The sequence below is a fragment of the Scatophagus argus genome, chromosome 9 (assembly GCF_020382885.2).
Source record: "Scatophagus argus isolate fScaArg1 chromosome 9, fScaArg1.pri, whole genome shotgun sequence".
NCBI lineage: Eukaryota > Metazoa > Chordata > Actinopteri > Scatophagidae > Scatophagus > Scatophagus argus.
This window is the reverse complement of record NC_058501.1, coordinates 9,706,214-9,728,667: the sequence shown is the minus strand read 5'-3', so window position 1 is coordinate 9,728,667 and position 22,454 is coordinate 9,706,214. Positions and strand designations below refer to the sequence as shown.

The following is a 22,454-nucleotide window of genomic DNA, read 5'->3' as shown; positions in this document are numbered from 1 at the left end:
GGCTGGCTTAACTTTTTTTTCCCCTGTGTGTAGCTAGCCAGACAAACACGGGAGAAACTGTTAAATGCAAAGCAGTACTTGATACTAAATCTTGTTTTGGGGAGGGGTTAGTGACATGAGGGGGAAATGGGGGGAAAAAGCCAGTTGGTGAAGGCAAAAAGGAGCTGGCAGTCCCTCTGGCTTTCTGCAACTCGGTGGGTAGCAGGGCGTTGGCTGGTACATAGCACAGCTGTTGTTCAGTTGCCTCCTCGCCATACAGCAATGGTATGGTTAGAAAGCTTGATCTGGTAGGGTGATAACCATTGTAGACCTGTGCAGGGTCTGGTGCAGGCCTAGATTGTTCGGGACGGCTCAGAGCTAGTTTTGGTTTACAATGGCTGTGCTGGATAACCACAGCTGGCAGTACGCCCAAGCTGGAAAAACCCTGATCAGACTCTCAGGTAGAGTATTCTCTATCATTATTTTTAATCCTATTCAACTTCTAGGAGTATACATTCCTAAGAATATATGTCTGCAGTTAAAAGCTTTAGTACTGGATATTTAAAAATAATAATAATAATGATAATAAATCTGTATAGTTAATTCTTTATTAATGATCCAGAACCTCATTCCACTTGTCTGTGCTCATATTTTCAATATTATTAATGTGCTGCTGCTTTCTTTGTTTTGTTTTCTTTTTAAATCAGTGAATCAATACCCGCACCCGACGCTATTGACAAATAGATCCTTAAAGAATAGACACTAATGTTATAAATAAAAATACAGTGGTGACTTCATCTCCTTGTTCTTTATTTTGTTTCAAATGAGACATGTGACAGTGATTAAAAACAGTCTTTATAATGCAAATTAGTTGACTGTAGAGTTTAGGGAGAGAGGAGGGAGTCGCTTCCCTTATAATACTGGCCAAATCACAGTCTGCAGATTTCTAAACTCAGCTGCAGTTTTGGCATTATAGTAAGTTACTGTATGAGTGTTATTTACACATTAAGCATTTGAACATTTGTTATGCATGTACAAAAATTATGTCTCTCTGTTTAAGAGAGAGTGTGATGGATTAGTGGCGGATAAGTGATAGATTCTTGCACATTTTAAGGAAAATTATGTAACCTTTGCTATATTCTTTTGTGGTTTATGTGGCAGTTTACTAGAAATCAATCTTGGACCAGCAAATTTGGTACCAAATTCAATAACAGTAGTATATAGACAGTATATAAATATACTCTGAAAATATAAATGGGAGTGAATGACTGGATGACTAATAGACACCTTACACCTAACCCTCTACATGTGCCCATATTGTTTCCTGGACATAAAGTAGTATGGAGAACACATTCATTGTGTTACAAGTCCTATTTTTAAAACGTCTGGTGCAATGCAGCTGCATTATAGCAACCCCAGAGGATAAAATCTCAGGGATGGAGTTGCATAAAATCTTGTTAAGTTTTTTTTAGTCATGTTGCTGAACTAAGCCGTGACTTCTGCTCTCTTGTGATAGTTTGCCTGAATAACTTTGACACCTAAACTTGCATTTTGGAGACATTTAATTCAGACAGTGACTATGTGAACCTGGTGTATATTTGTGAGTTATTTCATGTTGGGCTAAAAAATTGCAAATTGTAAAAGCTGGCACATACTGCTGATTTATATCAATGTGTGTGTGTCTTGTGTTTGAAATAATTAGAACAATGTTTCTAGTGAAGGACACGCAAATTCCACTGTATGTATGCACATTATTCTCTTTTTATACACTACTACTGCAACCACTTATGCTTAAGGTGTCCTGTTTTCAGTTTTGTATATGGAGTGCTCAGACTGTGCTGTGCTGCAAAGTCACAAAACTGTTATAGTTACAGTTGGATATAAATAGAATGACAGAAAAGTCACTTGGGACACTCTGTACAGCTTATGTTTTCTGAATGTTGAGGCTACACTATTGCTAAACACAACACCATGCTTTAATAGTTCATAAGCCTGCACAGCTACAGCCTGCCAGCCAAGGTAGATCTGTGTGAGGTGCTGAAACAGACCAACCAGGACAGCTGGCCTACACCTCAGGCACAGGATAGAGAGTATATTGTTAGACAGTTAGTACTGTCCATAACATCAAATTTGGCTCTTAACTCCCATAAATGCTCTGCTCGTTTAGGTAGAAGATGGTACGGTGATCATTCTCAATAAAACATTTTCATTCCCTCTTGCTCAATCAAAACTTGATACCCACAGTGGTAATGAATTCACATGTCTGAGTAGATGACTACTGTGAAGTGATTAGGAGGAATAGTGCTATTTGTCCTGAGAAGAGCACTGCAGAATGAGATCACAACAAGACAAGACAAGTGCTACCATAGTTTAATTTAAAATAAGAATTCAGACAAAACCTGTCGTTATGGCTCCACATTATTACTTGCAAAGATGACTGTGCAATCAATTGATCAGTCTTTTCACTTGGGTCAGGTGAAGCTTTTGTCCTTATGCAAGACCATTCTGCTTTCATAGTAAGATCAATAAAAAGTTCTCTGTCAGACCGCTGCTTTGTAAAAGTTAAAGTATCAATGCACAATGCTTTTATAGAGTCCCGATAGTCACTGTGTGGGAAATGAAAACGTGTCATCGAGTAGACAACCCATCAGACATGGTCACAGGCTTTTAAAACTTTTTAAAACTTGCAATCACAGGATTTATGCACCCCAGGAGCAATTGTTTTGACAGTACCTCTCTCCCTAAATTCTGGATAGACATAGAATGGAGTTAATAATGACAAGGCAAGTGCTTCCAATCAAAAGCCTGCTGTTTAAGTCCTCTGTTGACAACACTGCCCAAAAGGGTTTGTACCAGTTAAAAGTGACTGTCGGTGTAGCATTGACTCATACTTTGTCATCCTTTTCAAATATAGCTGTGTCACATGCAAAACTATGTGGACACAAAAGTCCCCTCCAAAACGAAGACATTAAATTACTGGCAAGTGACTCATAAGGTTGCCAATAGTGAGGCTGAGAAGAACACTAAGTATGTTATAAGTCAGTAGAGTCAACAGAGGACGGGGAGAATCAAAGAGAAAAAAAGGAAAAAGAGGAGATTTGTAAATTCTACACAGTGGAGAGGTTGTTATCCAGGCTCACTGAGGTGTGAAAGGAATAGGGAAACAGCTGTAGCACCATACTAAGAACACATCCAGTACTTATATTCTGTCAAGGGTTATTACAACCTTAAACAGATTACAAATGAAACAACTACACACACAAACAGACACATGCATTTTCTTATTTGTACAACGTGCATTGAGCCGCGGACTCTCTCCAGGTTGTCTATGTTTTTCTGTGTGCATTTCATCTTTCAAAGTATACTTATGTTACTGTTATTACTACACACACAATCCAGCACTAAAGTGTAATTTCAGCCGTGTTATGTGTACCACTGCAGTATTGAGAGGGTGCAAATGTGTGCACAGTAGTTCATTATACAGTATTGAAACTGCTTTGATTGTGTCCTTTACTGGTCTCGGCTCAGTGAAATAGCCTTCGTATGCACACTCACTGCCTTGCATAAGACTGCTGACCATTGTTTATCTAAGCGTTGCCCCTTAGCTGCTCACACACTGTACTAAATTAAGAGTCGTCCGTTTTTCATTTGTTTACTTTACACTAAGGTTTTGTTGTGTAATGCTCAATTGTGAATTATTTATACCCATCACATTGTGGTGAAAAGTAACAATTGTGCCATTTGCATGTGCTGAAACATTAAAAATCTAAATACTGGAGTGACTGGTCTGTTTAGCTTCTGGTTGATAGACAGAAAATGAATGAACATTGGTTAATAATTTGAATAATGCAAAAATACCAAGCATTCTCTAGTTGTGGCTTCTCAAATGTGACAATTTGCTGCTTTTATGTTTTCTGTCTTTGTTAGTTGTATATTTTGTGCGGTTGAGACATGTATATTTCATAGACTAAGCAAAAAATATCTATGAATTAATTCTTTGCCCTGTCCCTTATCACGGCTTTAATATATAATCTAAAAGCATTTGAAGCTGGTATAGCGACTCCATGTATTCTGCTGGTTTAAACAAATTTCTGGAAGAAACATAAAAGAGTTCTTCAGTGGTGGGACAGCTTTGTGTCGTCTGAAGGCACCACACTGCAGTTACAGATTGAACATTTAAGCACAGTGCCAGAGCTGTATCATGAGATTAGTTTTTTTTCCCCTATCCTTCCCATTTGTTATGACTTATTCATTCTTATTTGCTGTGCTTAGGGGTGATATCCAGGTCGAGGGGTTGTGGTAGGAGCAAAGTGTTATTTTTACTGTAAGCCACGCTGTAACAACAATATGAGAAACCCAGTGAAAGCTGAGCTCACCACAGTCTCCAGGCCCCCTGCCAGCTCGGGCTGAAGGTCACAGAACTGGAGCAGAGTGTCGGCTGCTGGAAGTGGCTTTGTATCTGAGGGAGTGATAGAAAGATTGTGTGTGTGAGAGAGAGAGAGAGAGAGAAAGAGAGAGAGAGAGAGTAAAACATAGGAAAATAAAAAAAATGAAAAGGAGTTGCAGAAAAAAAGATAGAGGTGGGGTGAGAGGCAGAATAAGAGAGAGAGAGAGCTCTAGGATGTTTATCTTATCCCCTGTTGCACCAGGGCAGCATGTGCTTGCTGTTACTCTAGTCAGAGTTGTCACACAGGGGACCTGACGCACAACCTGCTTGTAACAGCCCATCCTATAGACCAGACTCAACATTCAGTGCCCATAGTGACATGTAGGGGCAATTGCAGCCTGATATCCATATATGCCAGGGGTTTCAGCAGAGATAGTACACAGCGCGGTGTTTTCATGTGTCAGATGAGAAATGATGAGAGTATCTACTCTGTGTAAGCAGATAAAAACAAACTGTGGTTCAAGATCTGAAAGCTGAATTGTTCTTTAACCTCCCCTGGGTGAAATGGCATAGGAATCAACATTAAAGTGTGAAAGTCAGTAGTTTAGCAAGTTTAGTCTGAGTGTTGTTGGTCACATAGTATTTTTTATGTTTGAAAGTAAGTGCAACTCAAACTGCTACTGGCTTGTTTCAAACTCGATGGTGATTTGGGTAATTGTAAGAGAATCAGTTAGACTTTTCTCAAGTCCCCCAAAACTGACATAACTTTGATATTACAATAAAACAGAAGAGCTTGCTGAAATTACTGTGAATGCTGGTTGCAGACTGTATGCCATTTGTGGTCAACATTCAGAGCCAAAAGTTTCCTGAAAGACACTGTTGTTACTTTACTAGGTGTGAGATATTGATTTTGTGTTGTGTCAAAGTCCCTCAAGGTTCTATGGTGGCATGTGCCCTGCTTTCTGCCTGAGATATGTTTAAATTTTGCCCGAAAAGCTAAAAAAGTGGCACATCCCTCTCTCCAAGGGAGCACTATTCTTAGAGCTCTGCAAAGGGTGCCAGTCATGCTGCTGTACCGTGAAACACAGGCCAGAATACACATGTCTAAACACACACACACACACACAAGCTGGCATATACGCAATTAAAAATTCAAAGTTACTGCAAAGACACATCATGGGATTAGGCATGCATACACACACACACACACACACACACACACCCTTATACAGTAAGACAAACGCACACACCCTATAAGTCTAGCAGAGTAATGAGTAAACCAATCCACTCCACATTTCCTCTGTTTTAGCTCTGTTCCCAAAAGCTCCCCACATTTTGAGCCAGTCCAAGTCAGGCCAAACAGAGCCAAACCAGGCTGTCTCCCACTTGTCTCTTTTTATCCAGACTCAGTAACATTTGCACACTAGACTCTGACCCAGAGCTGGAGTGTGAAAGAGCCATCTGAGATCCTACACGTATGCTGCAAATCTTCACATAGAGGAGACCTTAAAACAGCTTACAGATAACTAATGAAGATCTGTTTGTTTCATTGGTATAAAATGCATTTCATAGTGACCACTGTGCTGAACCTTGAGATCTTTCCCCAGTTACTGCAGCAGGGATCCGTGTTATCAGTTTTGTGCTGCAGCAGTCAACATAACAACTAAAGGAACTGTGCTGTAGTATTGGTGCACTATAATGCAGTGGCCTTGGTTTGTACTGCTACACAAATACAGCCTAGCTTGTAATTGCTCTAAGTTTGAGGTTATGAGGTTATGAGCCAGAGGATTGGCATCATGCGGTGTGCCAGGCTGTGCAGATGCACTATGCACAGTCTAGCCTGTGGTCTAAAGGATTGGAAGCAAAGGGATTGGCACAGTGCTCTGAGGCCGTCTGTTCCAATGTGCTGTGGAAAGATGACACAAACATGCAGTTGTGTTCATTTTGGGGTTATGAGTTGGGGTTATGATTCTTTTAGCTAAAGAAATTGGTTGTGTTTATATTTACACATGTGACAATTTTGGTCAGGGGTTTAGAAACCTTTTCCATCTGAACTAGACTTAGATCATTCCTGATTTTATCTCATTAAAGCCCTCTAGAAGCATGTCTGTAACCCAGTTATCTAACCCTAAAAGGTGTACGATGCTTTGAGCCTGTGGTGTGAAGAATTTTTGCGAGGCACGAACACAATCCGTTCTGTAGTACAGTATTCAGATTGACATGTGAGTGTCACCAGCGAGTTAAGAGGGCAAAAGGATTGGCACACTCTCCGTGTGTTGGGCTGTTGTACTGCCTCTGCTACACAGCCATGTGAATTTAAGGATTTAGGGCAGAATCCGAGTGGAGAGACAAGAAGGAGGCTTGAGCAGAGGGAATCTGTATCGCTGCCTCCTCCTCTCTTGTCTGTGTGCTTTTTAAATTCATGCAGCAGGAGTGAAATTGCAGTGTTCTCACTGCTCATGAGCTGCATGCGAAGTATTCTCACATTGATCAAGCTTTGCAAAAGCATAAACTGAGAAATTATTTTAAAACCCAATATGAAACCATTCAGTCCCATGTGCAGGCTCAGTTACCCTACGAGTTAAATGTAAGCTACAATTTTGTGTCTTCACCTCTGTAGTCTGTGGTTATGTGTTCACTAGAATATCGCAGCTAGACCAAAAGGGTTGGCTGACCATTTAGCGGCATTAAAGCGCACAATTAAACAACTTGCTGCCATAACTAAGTGGACGTTAGTAAAACATTGTGCCAACTATAACTATAATTTGACAGTACATTAAATATATATGACTGAGTTATAAATGCCATGGTGCCAATAGTGACAATTTTTGCACAGTTGTGGGAGAAAAAAGTGTCTCTATGGCTCTCATGTTTTTTTGTTTGTTTTTTTGTTTGTTTGCTTTTTTGTTTTTTTGTTTTTTTGTTTTTTTGCCTCCCCTCTTAGCAAGACACGAGGAGAAAAATACCTTCACAGGCTTTTTCTTACAACCTTCTTCTGTTTTGGCCACTGAACTGTTACTGTATAGTTATTAAATGGAAGTTGCAATACAAGAGACAAATCATTCAACTACACATTAGCACCTGCCTGAATATGTAGTGACAATGCAAATTATCAATATGACAAATAGGCAGAATCTTACATTTTAAGGAGTAGCCGACAAGTGAGAGCATTACTGTATATCATGCATTTTGTGTTGTCAAGCCAACCTAAGCACAAAACATACTGTCATTGTCCCTTTGATGAATGGATGCACACGTCTCCATTATTAACTAAGTAGAGAGAAAGTGAGCATAAGTGCATATTGTATGCTCATGGTAGTGTGTATTTCTGCCTCTGTGTGCATGTGTGTGTGTGTGAGTTGAAAAGCAGACTAGCATACAACACTCCTGCATTGCTAAACGATCCATTATCTGTCATGTGTGCTGCTGATCTCCTCATCCTGCAGTCATTATCTTGCATTTCCTGTTACTATGCAGATATGCAAGGCCATGTGTGCTCCTTTACATATATCCATCCATCCATACATACATCTTATAGATCTATCTATCTATCTATCTATCTATCTATCTATCTATCTATCTATATATATATATATATATATATATATATATGTATGTATGTATATAGTGAAACGAGTTGCTGTGAAAACCTTATTTCTAGGATGAACACCATGCATTTCGCCTCATTTTACGGGGCAGTGAGTGCAGGCTGCCAGTAAAATGGATTGCTCTCATTATGAGTGTGTTATGAACAAGCAGTCTGTGATTGAAAAGCTTTATTTCATGCTCGGCAGACTTGTAAATGAGGGGTTGTGTGAAGTGAAGAGAGGAGATTGTCATTTGTGCATGTGCATTCTGGTGTGTTCGTGTGTGCAGCGAGAGGCAATGATGGGATTTCATGAATCATAGTGTTATGGGTAATACTTTATTTCTGTGGGATATTGTATGGGTTATTGCTGCATATAAACATGACGAAAATTAGGAAAGTATGTGTGGTTGCATGTGCACTTGTGGCACTGGGCTTATTTTACTGTGCTGGTATCACAAGTAGTAATGTCACCGCAGAAGCAACTTACTCTTCACCTGCAGCTGTTTATATTGTGCTGCTCTCCATTTTTTTCATGATCATGAGACACTTCATGTGGTATTTTTCCAACCTGATTTGGGTTGGTATGCAACTTGAATGGCAGCCACATCTGTTTCTAGCTTACTGCAGCCTTCCACAAAAACCCAAAGAGCATGTACGTCCCGCACTCTGCCAGACTTGGCCTGATGTGGCGTTCAAAAAGGTGACGGGCTGCAGTATTAGCAGTTTTGCATCAGGACATGAGCATTACACTACATTAAACTTCATTTAGCAGGCGCTTTTATCCAAAGCGACTTACAGAATGACTAAGTTTCAGTACAATAGAAGAAGGGTCAGTGCTGGCTGTGTGCCAGGGCCAGTGTTTTACATAAACCACCTCAGTGAGGAATGTGTCTTGGCACGCTTCACAGGAAACACACACGCACATGTGCTAACACAAAATGCAAGAAGGTAGTTATTTCTTATTTCTGTGCTTGTGTCCTGAATGTTCGGTATGCACATTCACATGCTTTTAAACGCATTGTGAAAAGCGTGTCCTGGTATTCAACATCTCCAATTGTTGCAGTGCTCAGTCTTTGGGGGGTGGCATCAGCATCTCGACTCAACTGCTCTCTCTCTCTTTCTCTCTCTATCTCTCTCTCTTTCTCTCTCTCCATGACACGCTGACATTGCCAGCCGTGGAAAGAGAATAACACCATTATTGCCACTTCAGTCCCATCTTGTCTCAGCTGGTTGTGACATCATCTGTGAGTCAGGTTGTGTCCAGTCCGGCCACCTCCCACTGTGAGCTAATGTGCTGTCATCCAGGCCTGACTGCCGCTCCTTACTCCATCACACTATGGATGAAATCGATATTACAGTAGCCATTAAAACCTGTAGGAGTTATTTAGCTGTCTCTTTCTGCAGCCTCCTCTGTCTATATTATTATCTGTCTCTCTGAACACTGCAGTTTTTGTCTGTCCCCATATTCTCTTCGCTCTCTCGCATGAATCATTCTCAGCCTGTGCTTCTCCTTTCCTGTCATTTCATACCACACACTTTGTCTCTGTCTCTCTCCATTTCAGTCTGCCTTTGATCCATTCATCTTTTCATCTATCCACCCATCCATTTATGAGACTTTTTGTTGCTCTCTATGTCTTTACTTTGCATTCTGCCACCTCTCTTTTCCCCTCTATAGCCTCGGGTTATTATTCATTTGCAACCTGGACGAGCAGTCACTGATTTAATGATACTCACGCCGAAAAATGTCTTTGTTTTACAGTTTTGCTCCCTGCTTTTATCAAGCCGTGGGCTGAAAACATATTCAAATTGTGAGAGGAAATACTCAACTTTGAGTGATGACTAGATGCTGCTTCAGATTATGGCCTCACTTTAGTTTCAAATGAATTTAGATTCACGACTGACTTTTTCTCGAGGACATTGGGTTTGTGCGTGTCTGTGCAAGAGTGTGTGATTCAGCACTCAGCAGTCTCACCACTATCTAATTAGCTCATTTCCATTCATAGTCAGAGTGATTAAATGTTGATACTATAAGTGTCAAAACAGAATGTTTATGAAAGTTGTTAAGTCATCTACAGTGTTTATCTACATTTCTGACCCCTGAAGCTTTGTTTACTAAAACAGAGCTCGAAAATATTTATCATATACTGATGTTAGTACTGATGTAGTTAAATAAAATTTAATTTTGTTTATGTTTATGACAAATTTACGACACAATAATGTCATTGTACTGTCATAGAAAGGGAATTTGGTCACACTGAGGTTTTGTCCACAAATGCATGGCTATTTTGCAAAGCAAACATTTTCTTCTGTGTTTTGGCGCTTTGTCTCGTCACAACAAACCAATGCGTAACAGCAACAGCAGACTACGGGTTTGTGTATGGCTGTCAGCGCCAGTGTAAGTTCTTTGTTAGCACTGCTGGGTCTGATTACACGTTTACAACTTAGTGGTTTTCTATGGTTTTGTTTCATTTGATTTAAATCGAATAAGCCTAGTGCGCTTGCTCAGAACGCTCTTCCTCTGTTTGACGTATCATTGACTTGTTCTCTATAGATCCAATCCCAATGTTTGTTTACACAAAACTGTGAGTAGAAAACCCCTGTGTCACATAGCTTACATTTATTTTCGATTCTCCAGAAAATGCAAATTTGAAAAACAACTTAAACTAAACAAAATTTGGACAACAACCCACGTTAACCTTCCTGCTTATGTCTCCTTATTATCTAAGTCGCGATCATAAACACGTCTTTTCTTGCATTTTGAACGAACCACCAAGGCTAATGTCAGTAATTAACTGCTCGGCTGTAGCACGTTACACAGGATGTAAATTTATCTTCAAATGTCACTTTGGTCCAGTTAGTTGTTGGTGAGGTCCTTGCTTTTCAAAATTACCACTCTACCCATGTAGGCTCCAGCAAAAGTTTGTTTACTTTGTCTCTTGCTTACCGTGGCTTGACACAGGGACTGTGGCAGCCTGTCAGCAGCTGTCCGTAAAACCAAGACACACACACCTCCCCCCCAACACCATCACCACCATAAACCAGTATATAGTTATCAATAAGGTCAAACCTGTAACTTATGATTTATTATTTGCTTTTATTTCTCAACTTAAAAACTTAAAATGCATTTCCTGTGTATTTTACATGCGTGTGGAGATGTGAAACAGACAACTCTTGCAGCTAGAATGAGGTCTGTGCGATGACATCACCAGGTAACAGCATCTGTAAAGAGGTGCCCCCCCACCACCACCACCTTCTCACTTTTATGCACTAATCTATTTAGCAGTTAAAGCTGTCAATACCATGCCTGGTGTATGTTGTTTATTGACTGCGGCACCATAGCTGTAGCTTATTAGGCTTTGCAGTGTTTTAAGTTGTTCATTGTGGCAGTGACAGAGAATTCGTAACATTAACCAAGTGTGCTCGTTTTGAATGAAGCACTTGAACAGTTATCATTGCATGCCACTGTGGAACTGAAGAAAATATTGTATAATATTTGACTATGTCACATATCTTACATTATTCTGTTCAGTGGATCATCTCAAGCCACTGTCTTCATGACTGACTGCTCTGACATGGCAGAGATAAAAGTCAGCTGGTGTGAGTGTGTGTCTTGCTGAACTGCTCCATCTTGCTTCCTGGTATTAACCAGCGTGCCATCTGTTGAGGAGGCGAGGCAAAAGAGTTGACATTTGAAGAACACGCTGCAACATGCAATAACAAAGCGTGCCGAGACCATGGTGGAAAGTGTTCCAGGATCGGTTACAGCTGCAACTTAACAAATTATCACTATCAAAATAAATCAAATGCAATTCAGGAGCTGTTGTGAAGCTATGACAAGATGGATAATTAAAACGGCAAAGTTATTACTCAAATGTGCAGACAGTCTAATTGCTTGCAAACTAATAACAATACCATTGCTCGACTTCTCATAATTACACCTGACTTAAAAAAATGGCTAATATTTTCTCCTCACTTTTGTCCATTGATGTCAACACACTAAGTGAATTCACTACATAATGTAAGTGACTTTTTTATGAAATGCAGTTGAACAGATTAATATCCAAGGTGTATGTCCATGTCCATGTATCAGTGTTGGCTTTTATATAGTTTGTTAATGAAAGTGTTTATGCTTAAATGAGGGCATCTGGATTTAAACAAACACTGACGAGCAGCAAACACTGACTAACTTAACGCATGCTAAGATTGGACTGGAATATCTGTCTTTTTCAGGATTTTGCCTGCTGACATCCTTGTTTTTCTGTGTTTCAGGGTTCCATCGCAATGAGGATATGAAGGCCATTGATGTGCTTCCTATCCTCAAGGAGAAGGTTGCTTTTCTCTCAGGTCAGATATACATTTACAGTATATATATATCAGTGAAATTGTATATTTGATGATATTGGCCTTGATCTTAGAAAAGCTTGTTAAAATTTCAAACTCTCACCTTTACTTGTTTGAAAGAGCTGTTGTATCATCACATTGCTGCAAAGCCCTTGCGTCGGATGGGTTTTGAGTCATTCACGTATTCTTGTGTTTGCGTGCTGATGCCAGTCTTGTATAATATGCTGTATACTGTCAGCCAGTCAAAAAGAACATTTTTATTTCTGCATAAATACAATTTTTAATTCCACTTTAGTTCCAAAGTCATACTCAAGAACTTACAATAATAATAATGAAAAAAATGAATTAAAAGCACAGTTAGAAAACCTGTTTCTGACTTATCATGGTCCTTACCTGGCTTTTAGCCCCTAAATGTTAACTGAAGTTTTTCACTGTTTAGTACTAATTAGTGTTGTTTATTTCAGCAGCCCTCTACTGAAATGCTATTACTGGTCTTGTCATCGACTAATTTGAGCCCTGACTCTTCAATTTGATTCAGGAAAGTCATGACCGACTGCAGAAATATTCACAGATGGTGCTCACGCAGATTGTCCGCTGTCATTTCAGACAACCATTGCACTGACTTTACATATTTTTACAGCAGTATTCTGTGGGTTAAATAGTCCTATGTGAACTTGGTAGGTCTTTTGAGAACAGTTTTTGAGGGAGAGTTAAAGGTGACGTCATGAAAAGAAGGGCTGTGGGTTGGAATCAAGTCTGACAAGGTCTCAGCCATTGTACTTGGGGCACATACTATACCGAATTAGTTGTAGGATGCCCCAAATTTGTCAAAAATTAATGACTTATTTCTACCCAAAGGTGGCAGAGACAGACGAGGTGGTCCAGTTCTCACCTTTCCAGCACGGAGCAACCATGACAGAATACGACCCGAAGACCTCCGCAGGCTCATATCCTACCTGGCTACTATTCCCAGGTAGGAAACCTACTCACAAACACACGCACGTACACAGGGTTTCAGAGGAGGATTCATACTTTTTCAACATATGAACATACGTACAAGCCCCTATATGCACCCTTCTTGATCCTGGGTTAATTTGAAACAGGTTTTTCTTGGCTTCTTATGCGCTCAAACTCACACACATCTCATGACACTCTTTCTGTCAGACTCTCCCACCTTGTTTGGATTTAAAATGCTGAAGCACAACCTGAGGCTGCAGCGAGCTAGGATGGTTTTGTTTTGGATTCTCTGTAAAGAACCAACCCCCCTTCGTCCTTCCCCCATCTCATTTCCTCTTCACTCTCTAGAAAAAGCTGCTGCTCATTTGTGGTCGCCACTATTTAATAACTCTCCCCTCTCTCACTTTGCTGTTGATATTGTCTACTAAGATCGGTTCGGTTCTAATTAAACAGAATGTCATATGAATTTTTCTGTAAACTTCTTTCCTGTTTCCTTGTTGTATTGTATAGAGTCTAAAAACTGCTGCAGGAAGCATGTAGCCACAGGATGTCCTTGCAGAGTTGCACTCACTCTTTATTTTTGTGCAGGCAATGGTTTAAGTCTGGAAGCACCTTTCCTAACACTAAGCTCCAGGCTGTTCTGTTTGGAGTCAGTTGTGATTAGCTCGGAGGGAAGCTTGCACCCCTCTGTTCTGCTGTTCCTTCGCTGTGCTTTCTAGTGCCTTATTGCTGACAGTCTTTTTCACAGCAGAGTTTTATCTTGAGGTGAGAGGTGGTCCAGATCCGTTCCTGCAAAAATTGGCTCCGGGTTTCTTAAGGGTTTCTTATGGGGCATTCTGAGATGCCTGAAACAAGATCAAAAGTGCTCAACATCTGTGTGTATTTCAGTCAGCAGTCGTCAGTTTGATACAAATGTTTGCATAGGGTTGACAGTTTTTGAGGCTGCATGGAAGTGCAAAAGCAAACTATCATTATTATTATCAGATGATGAACCCTGGAACAAAATCTTTTCCCAACTCTTTTGAGGTGAATAAAAATTAAAAGAAGGGGTCAGTCTCAATGATAAACCGAAGGGATGCAGGGACCGAATGTTTTGCTGTTCATTCTCTCAGCTTTTGTGCTTTTAAGTTACACTGGTTGCTGTTCAGTTTGGATTGCAGATAAAGCGCCAGGTGGCACTCAGCTTCCTCTCCTCAGCTTGATTTCTTATTTTCCCGTCTAAATATTTAATCAGTTCTGTCTTTCCCCCTGTTTTGTTTTTGCGCTCTCTCTCGCTCTCTCTCTCTCTCTCTCTCTCTCTCTCTCTCTCGCCCCTCTCCCTCCTCTCCACTCTGTTTTTCACTACCCATTTGGCCGGTGATCAGTTTTCAGAGAGTGAGGTCAGAGTGAGTTAGAGCAGGAGGGCCTGCGTCTGTTTCTGTCTCCTAGCTAGACACATTCAGATTAAAGCCTTTCACACCGAGAAACAACCTTTTATGGACTTATCCAGCAACAGGACTTCTGGTAAGCGGCAATGGAAATTTCAACGCTTGAATGTTTTAACTGTTTTTTTCCCCTCCCCAGATGCGGTGGAGATTTGCTTGGGATCTTTTGACTTAAAATATTTTTGGCATCTTTGCTGCTACAACAGACTCTTTACAACATTTAGAGTCTTTTTTTTAAATATCTTTTTTGACTTTATAGTGTCTGTGTGTCTGTTACATGGGCAGTGACAAAAATTGATTCAGCAGTTTCACATTGTTTCTCTCGGCTCTTTCAGGTTTGTTCAGTCTCAAACCGGTCATATCTGATAGAGTCTGTCCGTTTGTTGTGTCTTTTTTATTCTCCTAAACTGCTGTAATGGTTTTATGTTCACATAATAAAATCAATTCAAAGTAATACGACTCTCCTCATGCACTGATTATCTTTTCATCATACGATCTGACCTCTTTATTCATGTTTTCTGCAGCGAGGAGGTGGTCAGACATGGCTTCACAGTCATTGTGGACATGCGTGGTTCTAAGTGGGACAGCATCAAGCCTCTGCTGAAGATCCTTCAGGAGTCTTTCCCTTCTTGTATCCACGTCGCCCTCATCATCAAACCAGACAACTTCTGGCAGAAGCAGAGGACCAACTTTGGCAGCTCCAAGTTTGAATTTGAGGTGAGTGACACTTGAACCACTTCTAATATTCATAACTAGTCTGTTTAACTAGTTCAGCTTGGGTTTTTATTGTTGTGGATGTTATACATGAACCATTGGTCTTTTGGGACTACATTTTTAGGATTGTTTGTTTTCTACAAGAGATAAATATAGAGATAGATCAATATGTGTTAAAGTTAACAATCTGTTCTAAGCTGGTGGAGGACTTGCTAGTTGAGCATAGCCATCGGTCTTAATTTATCAGATCTAATTGGACTGCTGCTCTGTGACAGCAGCACTGTTCTGTCCCGTGTGGGCATGTGGTGCTGATATATTTAGTCCTGACCCAGTTACTATGGAAACAGGATATATAGGACATGGTGAAACACTTTATCCCAACAGTATTGAGTTGGGTTTGGACAAGCCACTTGTTGTTGATTGTTTTTTTTTTTTTAATGATGTCAAACATATCTTAAATGTATATAGAATATACGATGAACAGGTGGTCACTGGTTTGAGTCTGTGGCTACAAAGTTCTAGAAGGAAGGAAGTGATCGAATTGTGTGATCTTCCTCATGCTATTCAGTGCTATTGAGTTTTCATAACTGCATCACTCAGCAGTACACAAAGATGTTTTTAGAGCGTAGGTTCACACCTCCACCTACAACTACTCCTCAAATGCACCTCAGTTAGCTTGCAGTTTAAAATATGCTAAACCTGCAGCATCTATACCACAGACACTAAACCTCCAAATCTGATCATTTATTTTGTGTTTGCATTGTGTTTCCCTTGCTCTGGCCATACTTCCTCAGAGTTTATATCAGCATATTTCCATCTCATTAATGAAAACATGAATACTGTTTAAAATATCTGGAATGTTTTTTTTATTTCTTTCTTTTGGTCACCACACCCATCTGAACAGTAGACGTGTGGGGCCAACGACTCTGCACATTCTTTTCATAATCCAGGTTTAACAGTGGCAAATATTTTGACAAGTTAGAATTTGGTTAGTTTGGATTATGAAGGTGATGGGGACTGTGAATATAATTAGATTGTTGTGCTATGCGCTTCGTCCATTCTCAATCTTTTTTCACTTCTTTTCTTTTCCTGCGCTCACCCTTCTTTCACCTCGTTTATCTCTTTGTTGTCACTTGGGATTTCATTGCCCCACATATACTCTCCCGCACCAGACGGTGATGGTCTCCTTAGAGGGTTTATCCAAGATTGTGGACCCATCCCAGCTGACAGCTGACTTTGAGGGCAGCTTAGAGTACAACCATGATGACTGGATTGAGGTTTGGATACTTTCTCTGTTTTGTTTGTTTGTTCTTTTTGGTCTTCCTGTGGTATTTTGCTCTTAAAAGTCATGGAAAAAGTCACCAGCTTTAGGCTTTTTGCACTTTATTAAGATAACAGATTTGTCCTTCTCTGCAGGACTGACTCTAATACAGAATGTCTTGTTTTCTGCTTAATTCAGTTAATTCATTTAATTCTTCATGCATTTTTGTACATTTTTTAAAAAGCAGATCACTCTCAACTTTGATTTCAGGTGCGACTGTCATTTGAGACTTTTGCTAGTGATGCAGCCAGGGCACTGTCACGTCTCGAGGAGCTCCAGGACACCTTATCCCAACGTGATCTCCCACGGGACCTGGAGGGGGCCCGGAGGCTCATGGAAGAACATGCAGCGCTTAAGAAAAGGGCCACTAAGGCATCTGTGGAGGAGCTGGATGCTCAGGGACGAAGGCTGTTACAAAGGTTACAGTCGCAGACGGCAGGAAGTGGAAGTACTAGTGAAAGCGGGTACGGTAACCGCTCTGGTGGAGCTAGTGGAGATTCCAACGACCATCATCAGGGTTTTCATACACATGCAGACGCACACAACCTAGTAGTTAAAGTGACTGGTTTGTTGGATAAGCTGCATGGGACTCGCCAAAATCTGCAGCAGCTGTGGCACATGAGGAAGCTGAAGCTGGACCAGTGTTTCCAGCTGCGTCTGTTTGAACAGGATGCAGAGAAGGTCAGAGTGCTATTCTATTCCATTTCATTCAGTTCTCCATGCTATTCACATGATGATTGAAACCATGCAGAGGATAAGGTTAATTGGCTCCTCATATTCTTGCCTCTTGGTACTTTTATGCTAATATGTGTCAGATTGTGGTTTATTTTTTAACGCTTGCAGATATTTCAGGTCACACAGGAGCTAATCTGATTCATGAGCATGCATGCCAGTCTTAGCTGAGTATTTGAAAACATTACATTAATCCAGACGTTTAAGTCCTCAGTTCAACTTTGATCCCCATGTAGGCCAGATTAGTGAGGCTGTGTATGTATAGTGATAAAACCTGAACAGATGAGGTGCCCTGGTGGCCTGGAACAACTGTCTACCTTCTTCTGTGTGTACAATATTCTAATAATATGACATCTTGTGTTTTTATTCTGAAAGGTTATCATGTAAGGGCGAGTCTTAAATGTTTTTTTGTGTATTCAGGCACTATTTTGTTGTATCTTGGCTAAATATTATCTGAGCTGTGTGTTTGACTGCGTGAAAAGAGAGGGTAAATTAATGTGTAAGTGTATGTCTGCATGTCATATGTTTTCGGAAGAGTGTGATGTTGCGTGTCTGGAGCTGGGAAGTGTGGGTATATGAGCTGGAGGCAAATGGAGAGGCCTACTATGGAAAATGTCAGAGCTGTAATTAAACACACTTTTTCATCCCCCAAACATGTAGAGAGAGGAACATAGGAAGAACACACTGCACACAGTAAGTGGTAAAGCGCTCACACACAAAGAGCTTGTTCTTTTGTTCCTACTTATCATAGAGGAGCTTGAGGAGGACTTGCCTCGAGAAGTCAGTGCAGTGATGAGTGATGAAAGGTTTTGGTTAATTACAAACAGCAAACAACAGGCCCTCTCTTATTCTTCCAGCTGTCGTTGTGAGTAAACACGAGGTGGAAAGACCCTTTTCATTTGTGATGCATTCTGCTAAGCTAACTCCCTTTTCTCCCCCGTCTCCCATCTGTAGATGTTCGACTGGATCATGCACAACAAGGGCCTTTTTCTCACCAGTTATACAGAGATCGGAGGGAATCACCAGCATGCCGTCGAGCTGCAGACCCAGCACAACCACTTTGCTATGAACTGCATGGTGAGATGCTGTCTTTGTCTCTGTCGTGTACATGCACATGAACAGAAACACACTGTCCAGTCAGTCATGAACTGTCGTCGTTACTGTCATTCAGAGTAACAAGTGCAGGCCTCCCACCCCTGTACGACCGCCGCGTACACAAACATGGACCTCTTCTTTACCACAGCCTTTGTCCCAAACTGTCCTCTCCCTGGGGGCTGTGACTCGCAGTAGACTGATATTTTCTGTCCTGTCACTTTCTCTCTCATATTATTCAGCTGTTTTTCACTCTTCCTCAACTCCTCACAGTGTTGTTCCCATAATTGACCCATATTGCCTCCCTGCCCCTCCCAGGGGCCGCTGTGTGCTACCCACTGCTACTCTGCTCCATGTCCCTCCCTGCCCTCCTGTACCTCACTGACTAATAAGTGTAGCTTAGTGCTCTGCTCTGCTCATCTAGTTTCTCTTACCCCTCAAATGATCTTGCTCACTCATATACATATCAATCTCTGACCATTATTTTGTTTTTGTATTGCTGCCAACACCAGCCATGCACTGTCCTAATTGTCCCCCTTATGTTGTTGCTTTTATTGTTTATCACAATTCAGGAAAGCAGTCAGGAAATGCAGGTTCGACTGTCAGCAAAGCAAATTTGCTTTGGACTGAAATTAGCCTCAAAATTAAAACTAAAAAAGGATAATGTAAGTAAACATGGTCAGCCTATTACTTCTTATTTAGACATAAACAACCCAACCCTCACAAAGGAAAATGTGTTAAATGGTGCACTTTTTTTTTTTCTTTACTGTCATGCAGTAACTGTTGTTAGTGGGTCAAAAGTGTAGCCATGGGAGAGCGGGGCCCATAGTCTAAATCCCCCCACTCACAGTGTCACAAATCACTGGTGGTAGGAACTATGTGCAATGAATGTTGTCAACATGATGGCCCAAGGGCAGCCGCCCAAAGCCAGTTGTGTCAACACTCTGGGTTGAGATGAACCAAAAACCCCCGAGACAACAGTAGTAGAAAAGAGACATGGACCACACATGCATGCACACACACACACACACACATGCACACACACATACACACAACCTCACACGCGCACAGAAAGATGCACACATATACACATACACACGCACACACAGACGCACACACCCACACACAGACGCACACACCCACACACACATGCATATGCACACACACACACAAACACACACACACACAGTTGAGTACACTCAGAGTGACCAACGCCTGCTCCACCCATTATTCCACAGGAAGCGGTGTTTCCCCTTCCTGTTGCCTACATGGCCAAATGGAAATACATACTGTCGCTGTGTGTTTGTATGCGTTCATGTAGCGACACTGTCTTTGTGAGAGCAAAAACCAGGTGAGACAACACAATCATGTGTCAACATGTTTGCCAGTTTTCACTGATGTGTAAGCATTATCATGACTGGTTTTAAAAGATTTTTTGCTGCATCAACATAGCTTTTACAGTATTGTACCAGTGATCAGTATTATAGGCATCAAAATTCAAATGAGCATCATCAATGTTAAATTGAGATTTAATCCAAAAGATAATTCTGATTGTTTGTGGTTATGTAAGTGATAATGCGTCAGGTACAATACAGTAGATGTTAGTTATGTTACTGTCATGCCCCCTATAGGAAGCACATAACCAATGCAATTTGGGAACGAAGATTTCTATTCCAGTGGTTGCTTCATTGCTGGTGCCCTGTTTGCATTCACTGTAGGGCATCTAACGGTGATGTGTCTGTGTGGCAAAGAGTTGATTTGGGCTTGTGCACTGTTTGGGTTTGGGTTTGTTTGCAGTGGTCTCCTAGTTGCCATTTTATCTTTTCTCAACTCTTCTTTCTTCTATTCTGTCCGTTTGTCAGTATCCATCGTCCTCCTGCTGCTATAGTCCCTTCCACTGTTGAACTATGTCTCTGGATGTGACTGTGTGTTATATATGCAAATGCCCTGCTGTTGACTAATGACTGGGCAGGAAAGACTTATTTAGTGAGAGGTATGTAATGAGACTCCCTCTTACCAACTTCACCTTATCACATCTAATATATGCAACCATAAATAACATATTAAGAAGACACCAAATCAGTTAAAATAAAGATGCAGTTTAGGCTCCTGGCGAAGATGCCAGCACAGATAAATAAATTTGAATTTGAAGCACAAGGCAGATGTTGTTATAATGATTTATAGAACACTACGCTCTGTATACCATTACATATATAAAGTCAATAAAAGCCACCATGAAACATGGTGTTTTCAGTAGGAGACACAAATAGATCACATTGTTTTGATGGAGAAGAATTGGAAAGAATAGACTGGGAAAGTTGAATGTGAATCTTTCAAAACTTGAAGTTCCTTTTCAGTGCGGACATAGTATTCCACTTAGGTTTTAATCCAGGTTTTTTTTGACTGATAAATTGTTTTTCTTATCTACAGATGTGGCTTATTAATGAGTATATGCAAGTAGGTGTTCTCTCGGTGTTCATCAAAGTGTGTATTCTCAGCAGTTTTGTCAGCTCAGCTAATCTGCACTGTCAAAGTAACTCTTCCTGCACAAAAGGACACTAATACATGAGCTGCATTCATTTGGTGATAACTACAGCAAGCAACTTGTTTTGACCCACAAAGTCAGGAGTCTGAAATTTGGACAATTTGTGGCCAAGCTAACTAGCTGTCTACTAACTCTGACCAATTTCCTGAATGTTTGGGACCATGTCTGAACTTAGTCCCTTGTTAATTGCTAGCAAATGCTCATTTACTACTACCTACACAACACTCAGTAGCATACCCTGCAAGGAGCAGTAAATAGTGATTTCAGACACTTATAAATCAATATATTGCTCCTTTACTGACATGTGAAGTGTCACTTCAGAGTTATTCGAACATGTAGCAACAGTCTCTATTATGAGATTTTTTTGTGACAAGCATTGTGCTTATTATGGACACCAACTTTCATTTTATTGCTGGTCCTGTGTTATATATATTTGGACCTCCAGGACTCAAAGTAAACACTGTGCACCAGGTCACAACTACAGAGTGATCTGGTTACTGCCTGCATTTCTCTTATGGCCTTTTACAATGGAAGCATGTTAAATGCTGCTGCTTTGGAGGGTTGTTCATCTTGTTCTGTAGTTCAAAAGCAAATCTGGCTGCGGCCTTATTTGTTTTCACGTTCTGTGAATTGATTGATTTCTGGGTCAACAGTGTTGTCCTCCTTTTTTTCTTCTGTCTCTTTTGTTATGTTTTGCTTTTTCTCTCTGTCACTCTTTCTTGCCCTCACCAGGTTTGAATTAGGAATACCTTCTCCCTATCTCTGTGCCGCCCCTCCCCCCTTCAGCCCATCAGTTTTGGATTAAGACTTTACCACCCAGCGTGCTCGAGTTCTACAGCCTCTGTTATTTAATCTAATTCATAATGTCCTACAGATGGCTCGAAGGCCTTCGGGCTTATTGGTTGTAACTGGATGTGTGTTCTGCTTGAGCCTTTTTCTTCATGTGTCCTTTCCTAAAGAATCACCATAATTTTTGTGGTATGATGTCACATGATATTTATAGTAGTTTAGAGATCATTTTCCTCTCATGTATTGTGTCTTTGTAAAATGTGTAATAGGATTACTGTAGCTCTACTGTGCACCGCTGTTCTTGCTTGGATCACATCTTACCTACTGCTGTGTATTCAAGAGCTGTTGGACTCCCTTGATTTCTCATGTGAGCCTTACCTCTAAGCCGACCACTGTCTCTGCTATCCTCGAGTCAACATCCAACTTAATCTAGTACTTTTGATGTCCCAGTGTCAAGATTTTCCTGGATTTTGGACAGTGGGGGACGTCTCTGCTTGGTTTGCATGCAAAAACTCCTACAAGGGAAAGTAAAGCTGTTCAAAACCTTTTTCTAAACCATTATTTCAGAAAAGACACCGTTAGTG

The 22,454-nt window shown here is 40.7% G+C and overlaps 1 protein-coding gene across 6 annotated transcripts in view; it reads left to right on the top strand.

Annotated features, from left to right (window-relative positions):
• The window catches only part of triob (trio Rho guanine nucleotide exchange factor b), a 99,127-nt gene that overhangs the window by 24,952 nt on the left and 51,721 nt on the right, over window positions 1-22,454 (top strand). For 3 of the 6 annotated variants that reach the window (XM_046398768.1, XM_046398765.1, XM_046398766.1), the window contains 6 exons: window positions 12,225-12,299; window positions 13,155-13,269; window positions 15,202-15,394; window positions 16,564-16,668; window positions 16,923-17,393; window positions 18,399-18,521. In XM_046398768.1, the coding sequence (XP_046254724.1) occupies window positions 12,225-12,299; window positions 13,155-13,269; window positions 15,202-15,394; window positions 16,564-16,668; window positions 16,923-17,393; window positions 18,399-18,521 (1,082 nt within the window). The other 3 variants (XM_046398767.1, XM_046398769.1, XM_046398770.1) reach the window with 3 other exon arrangements.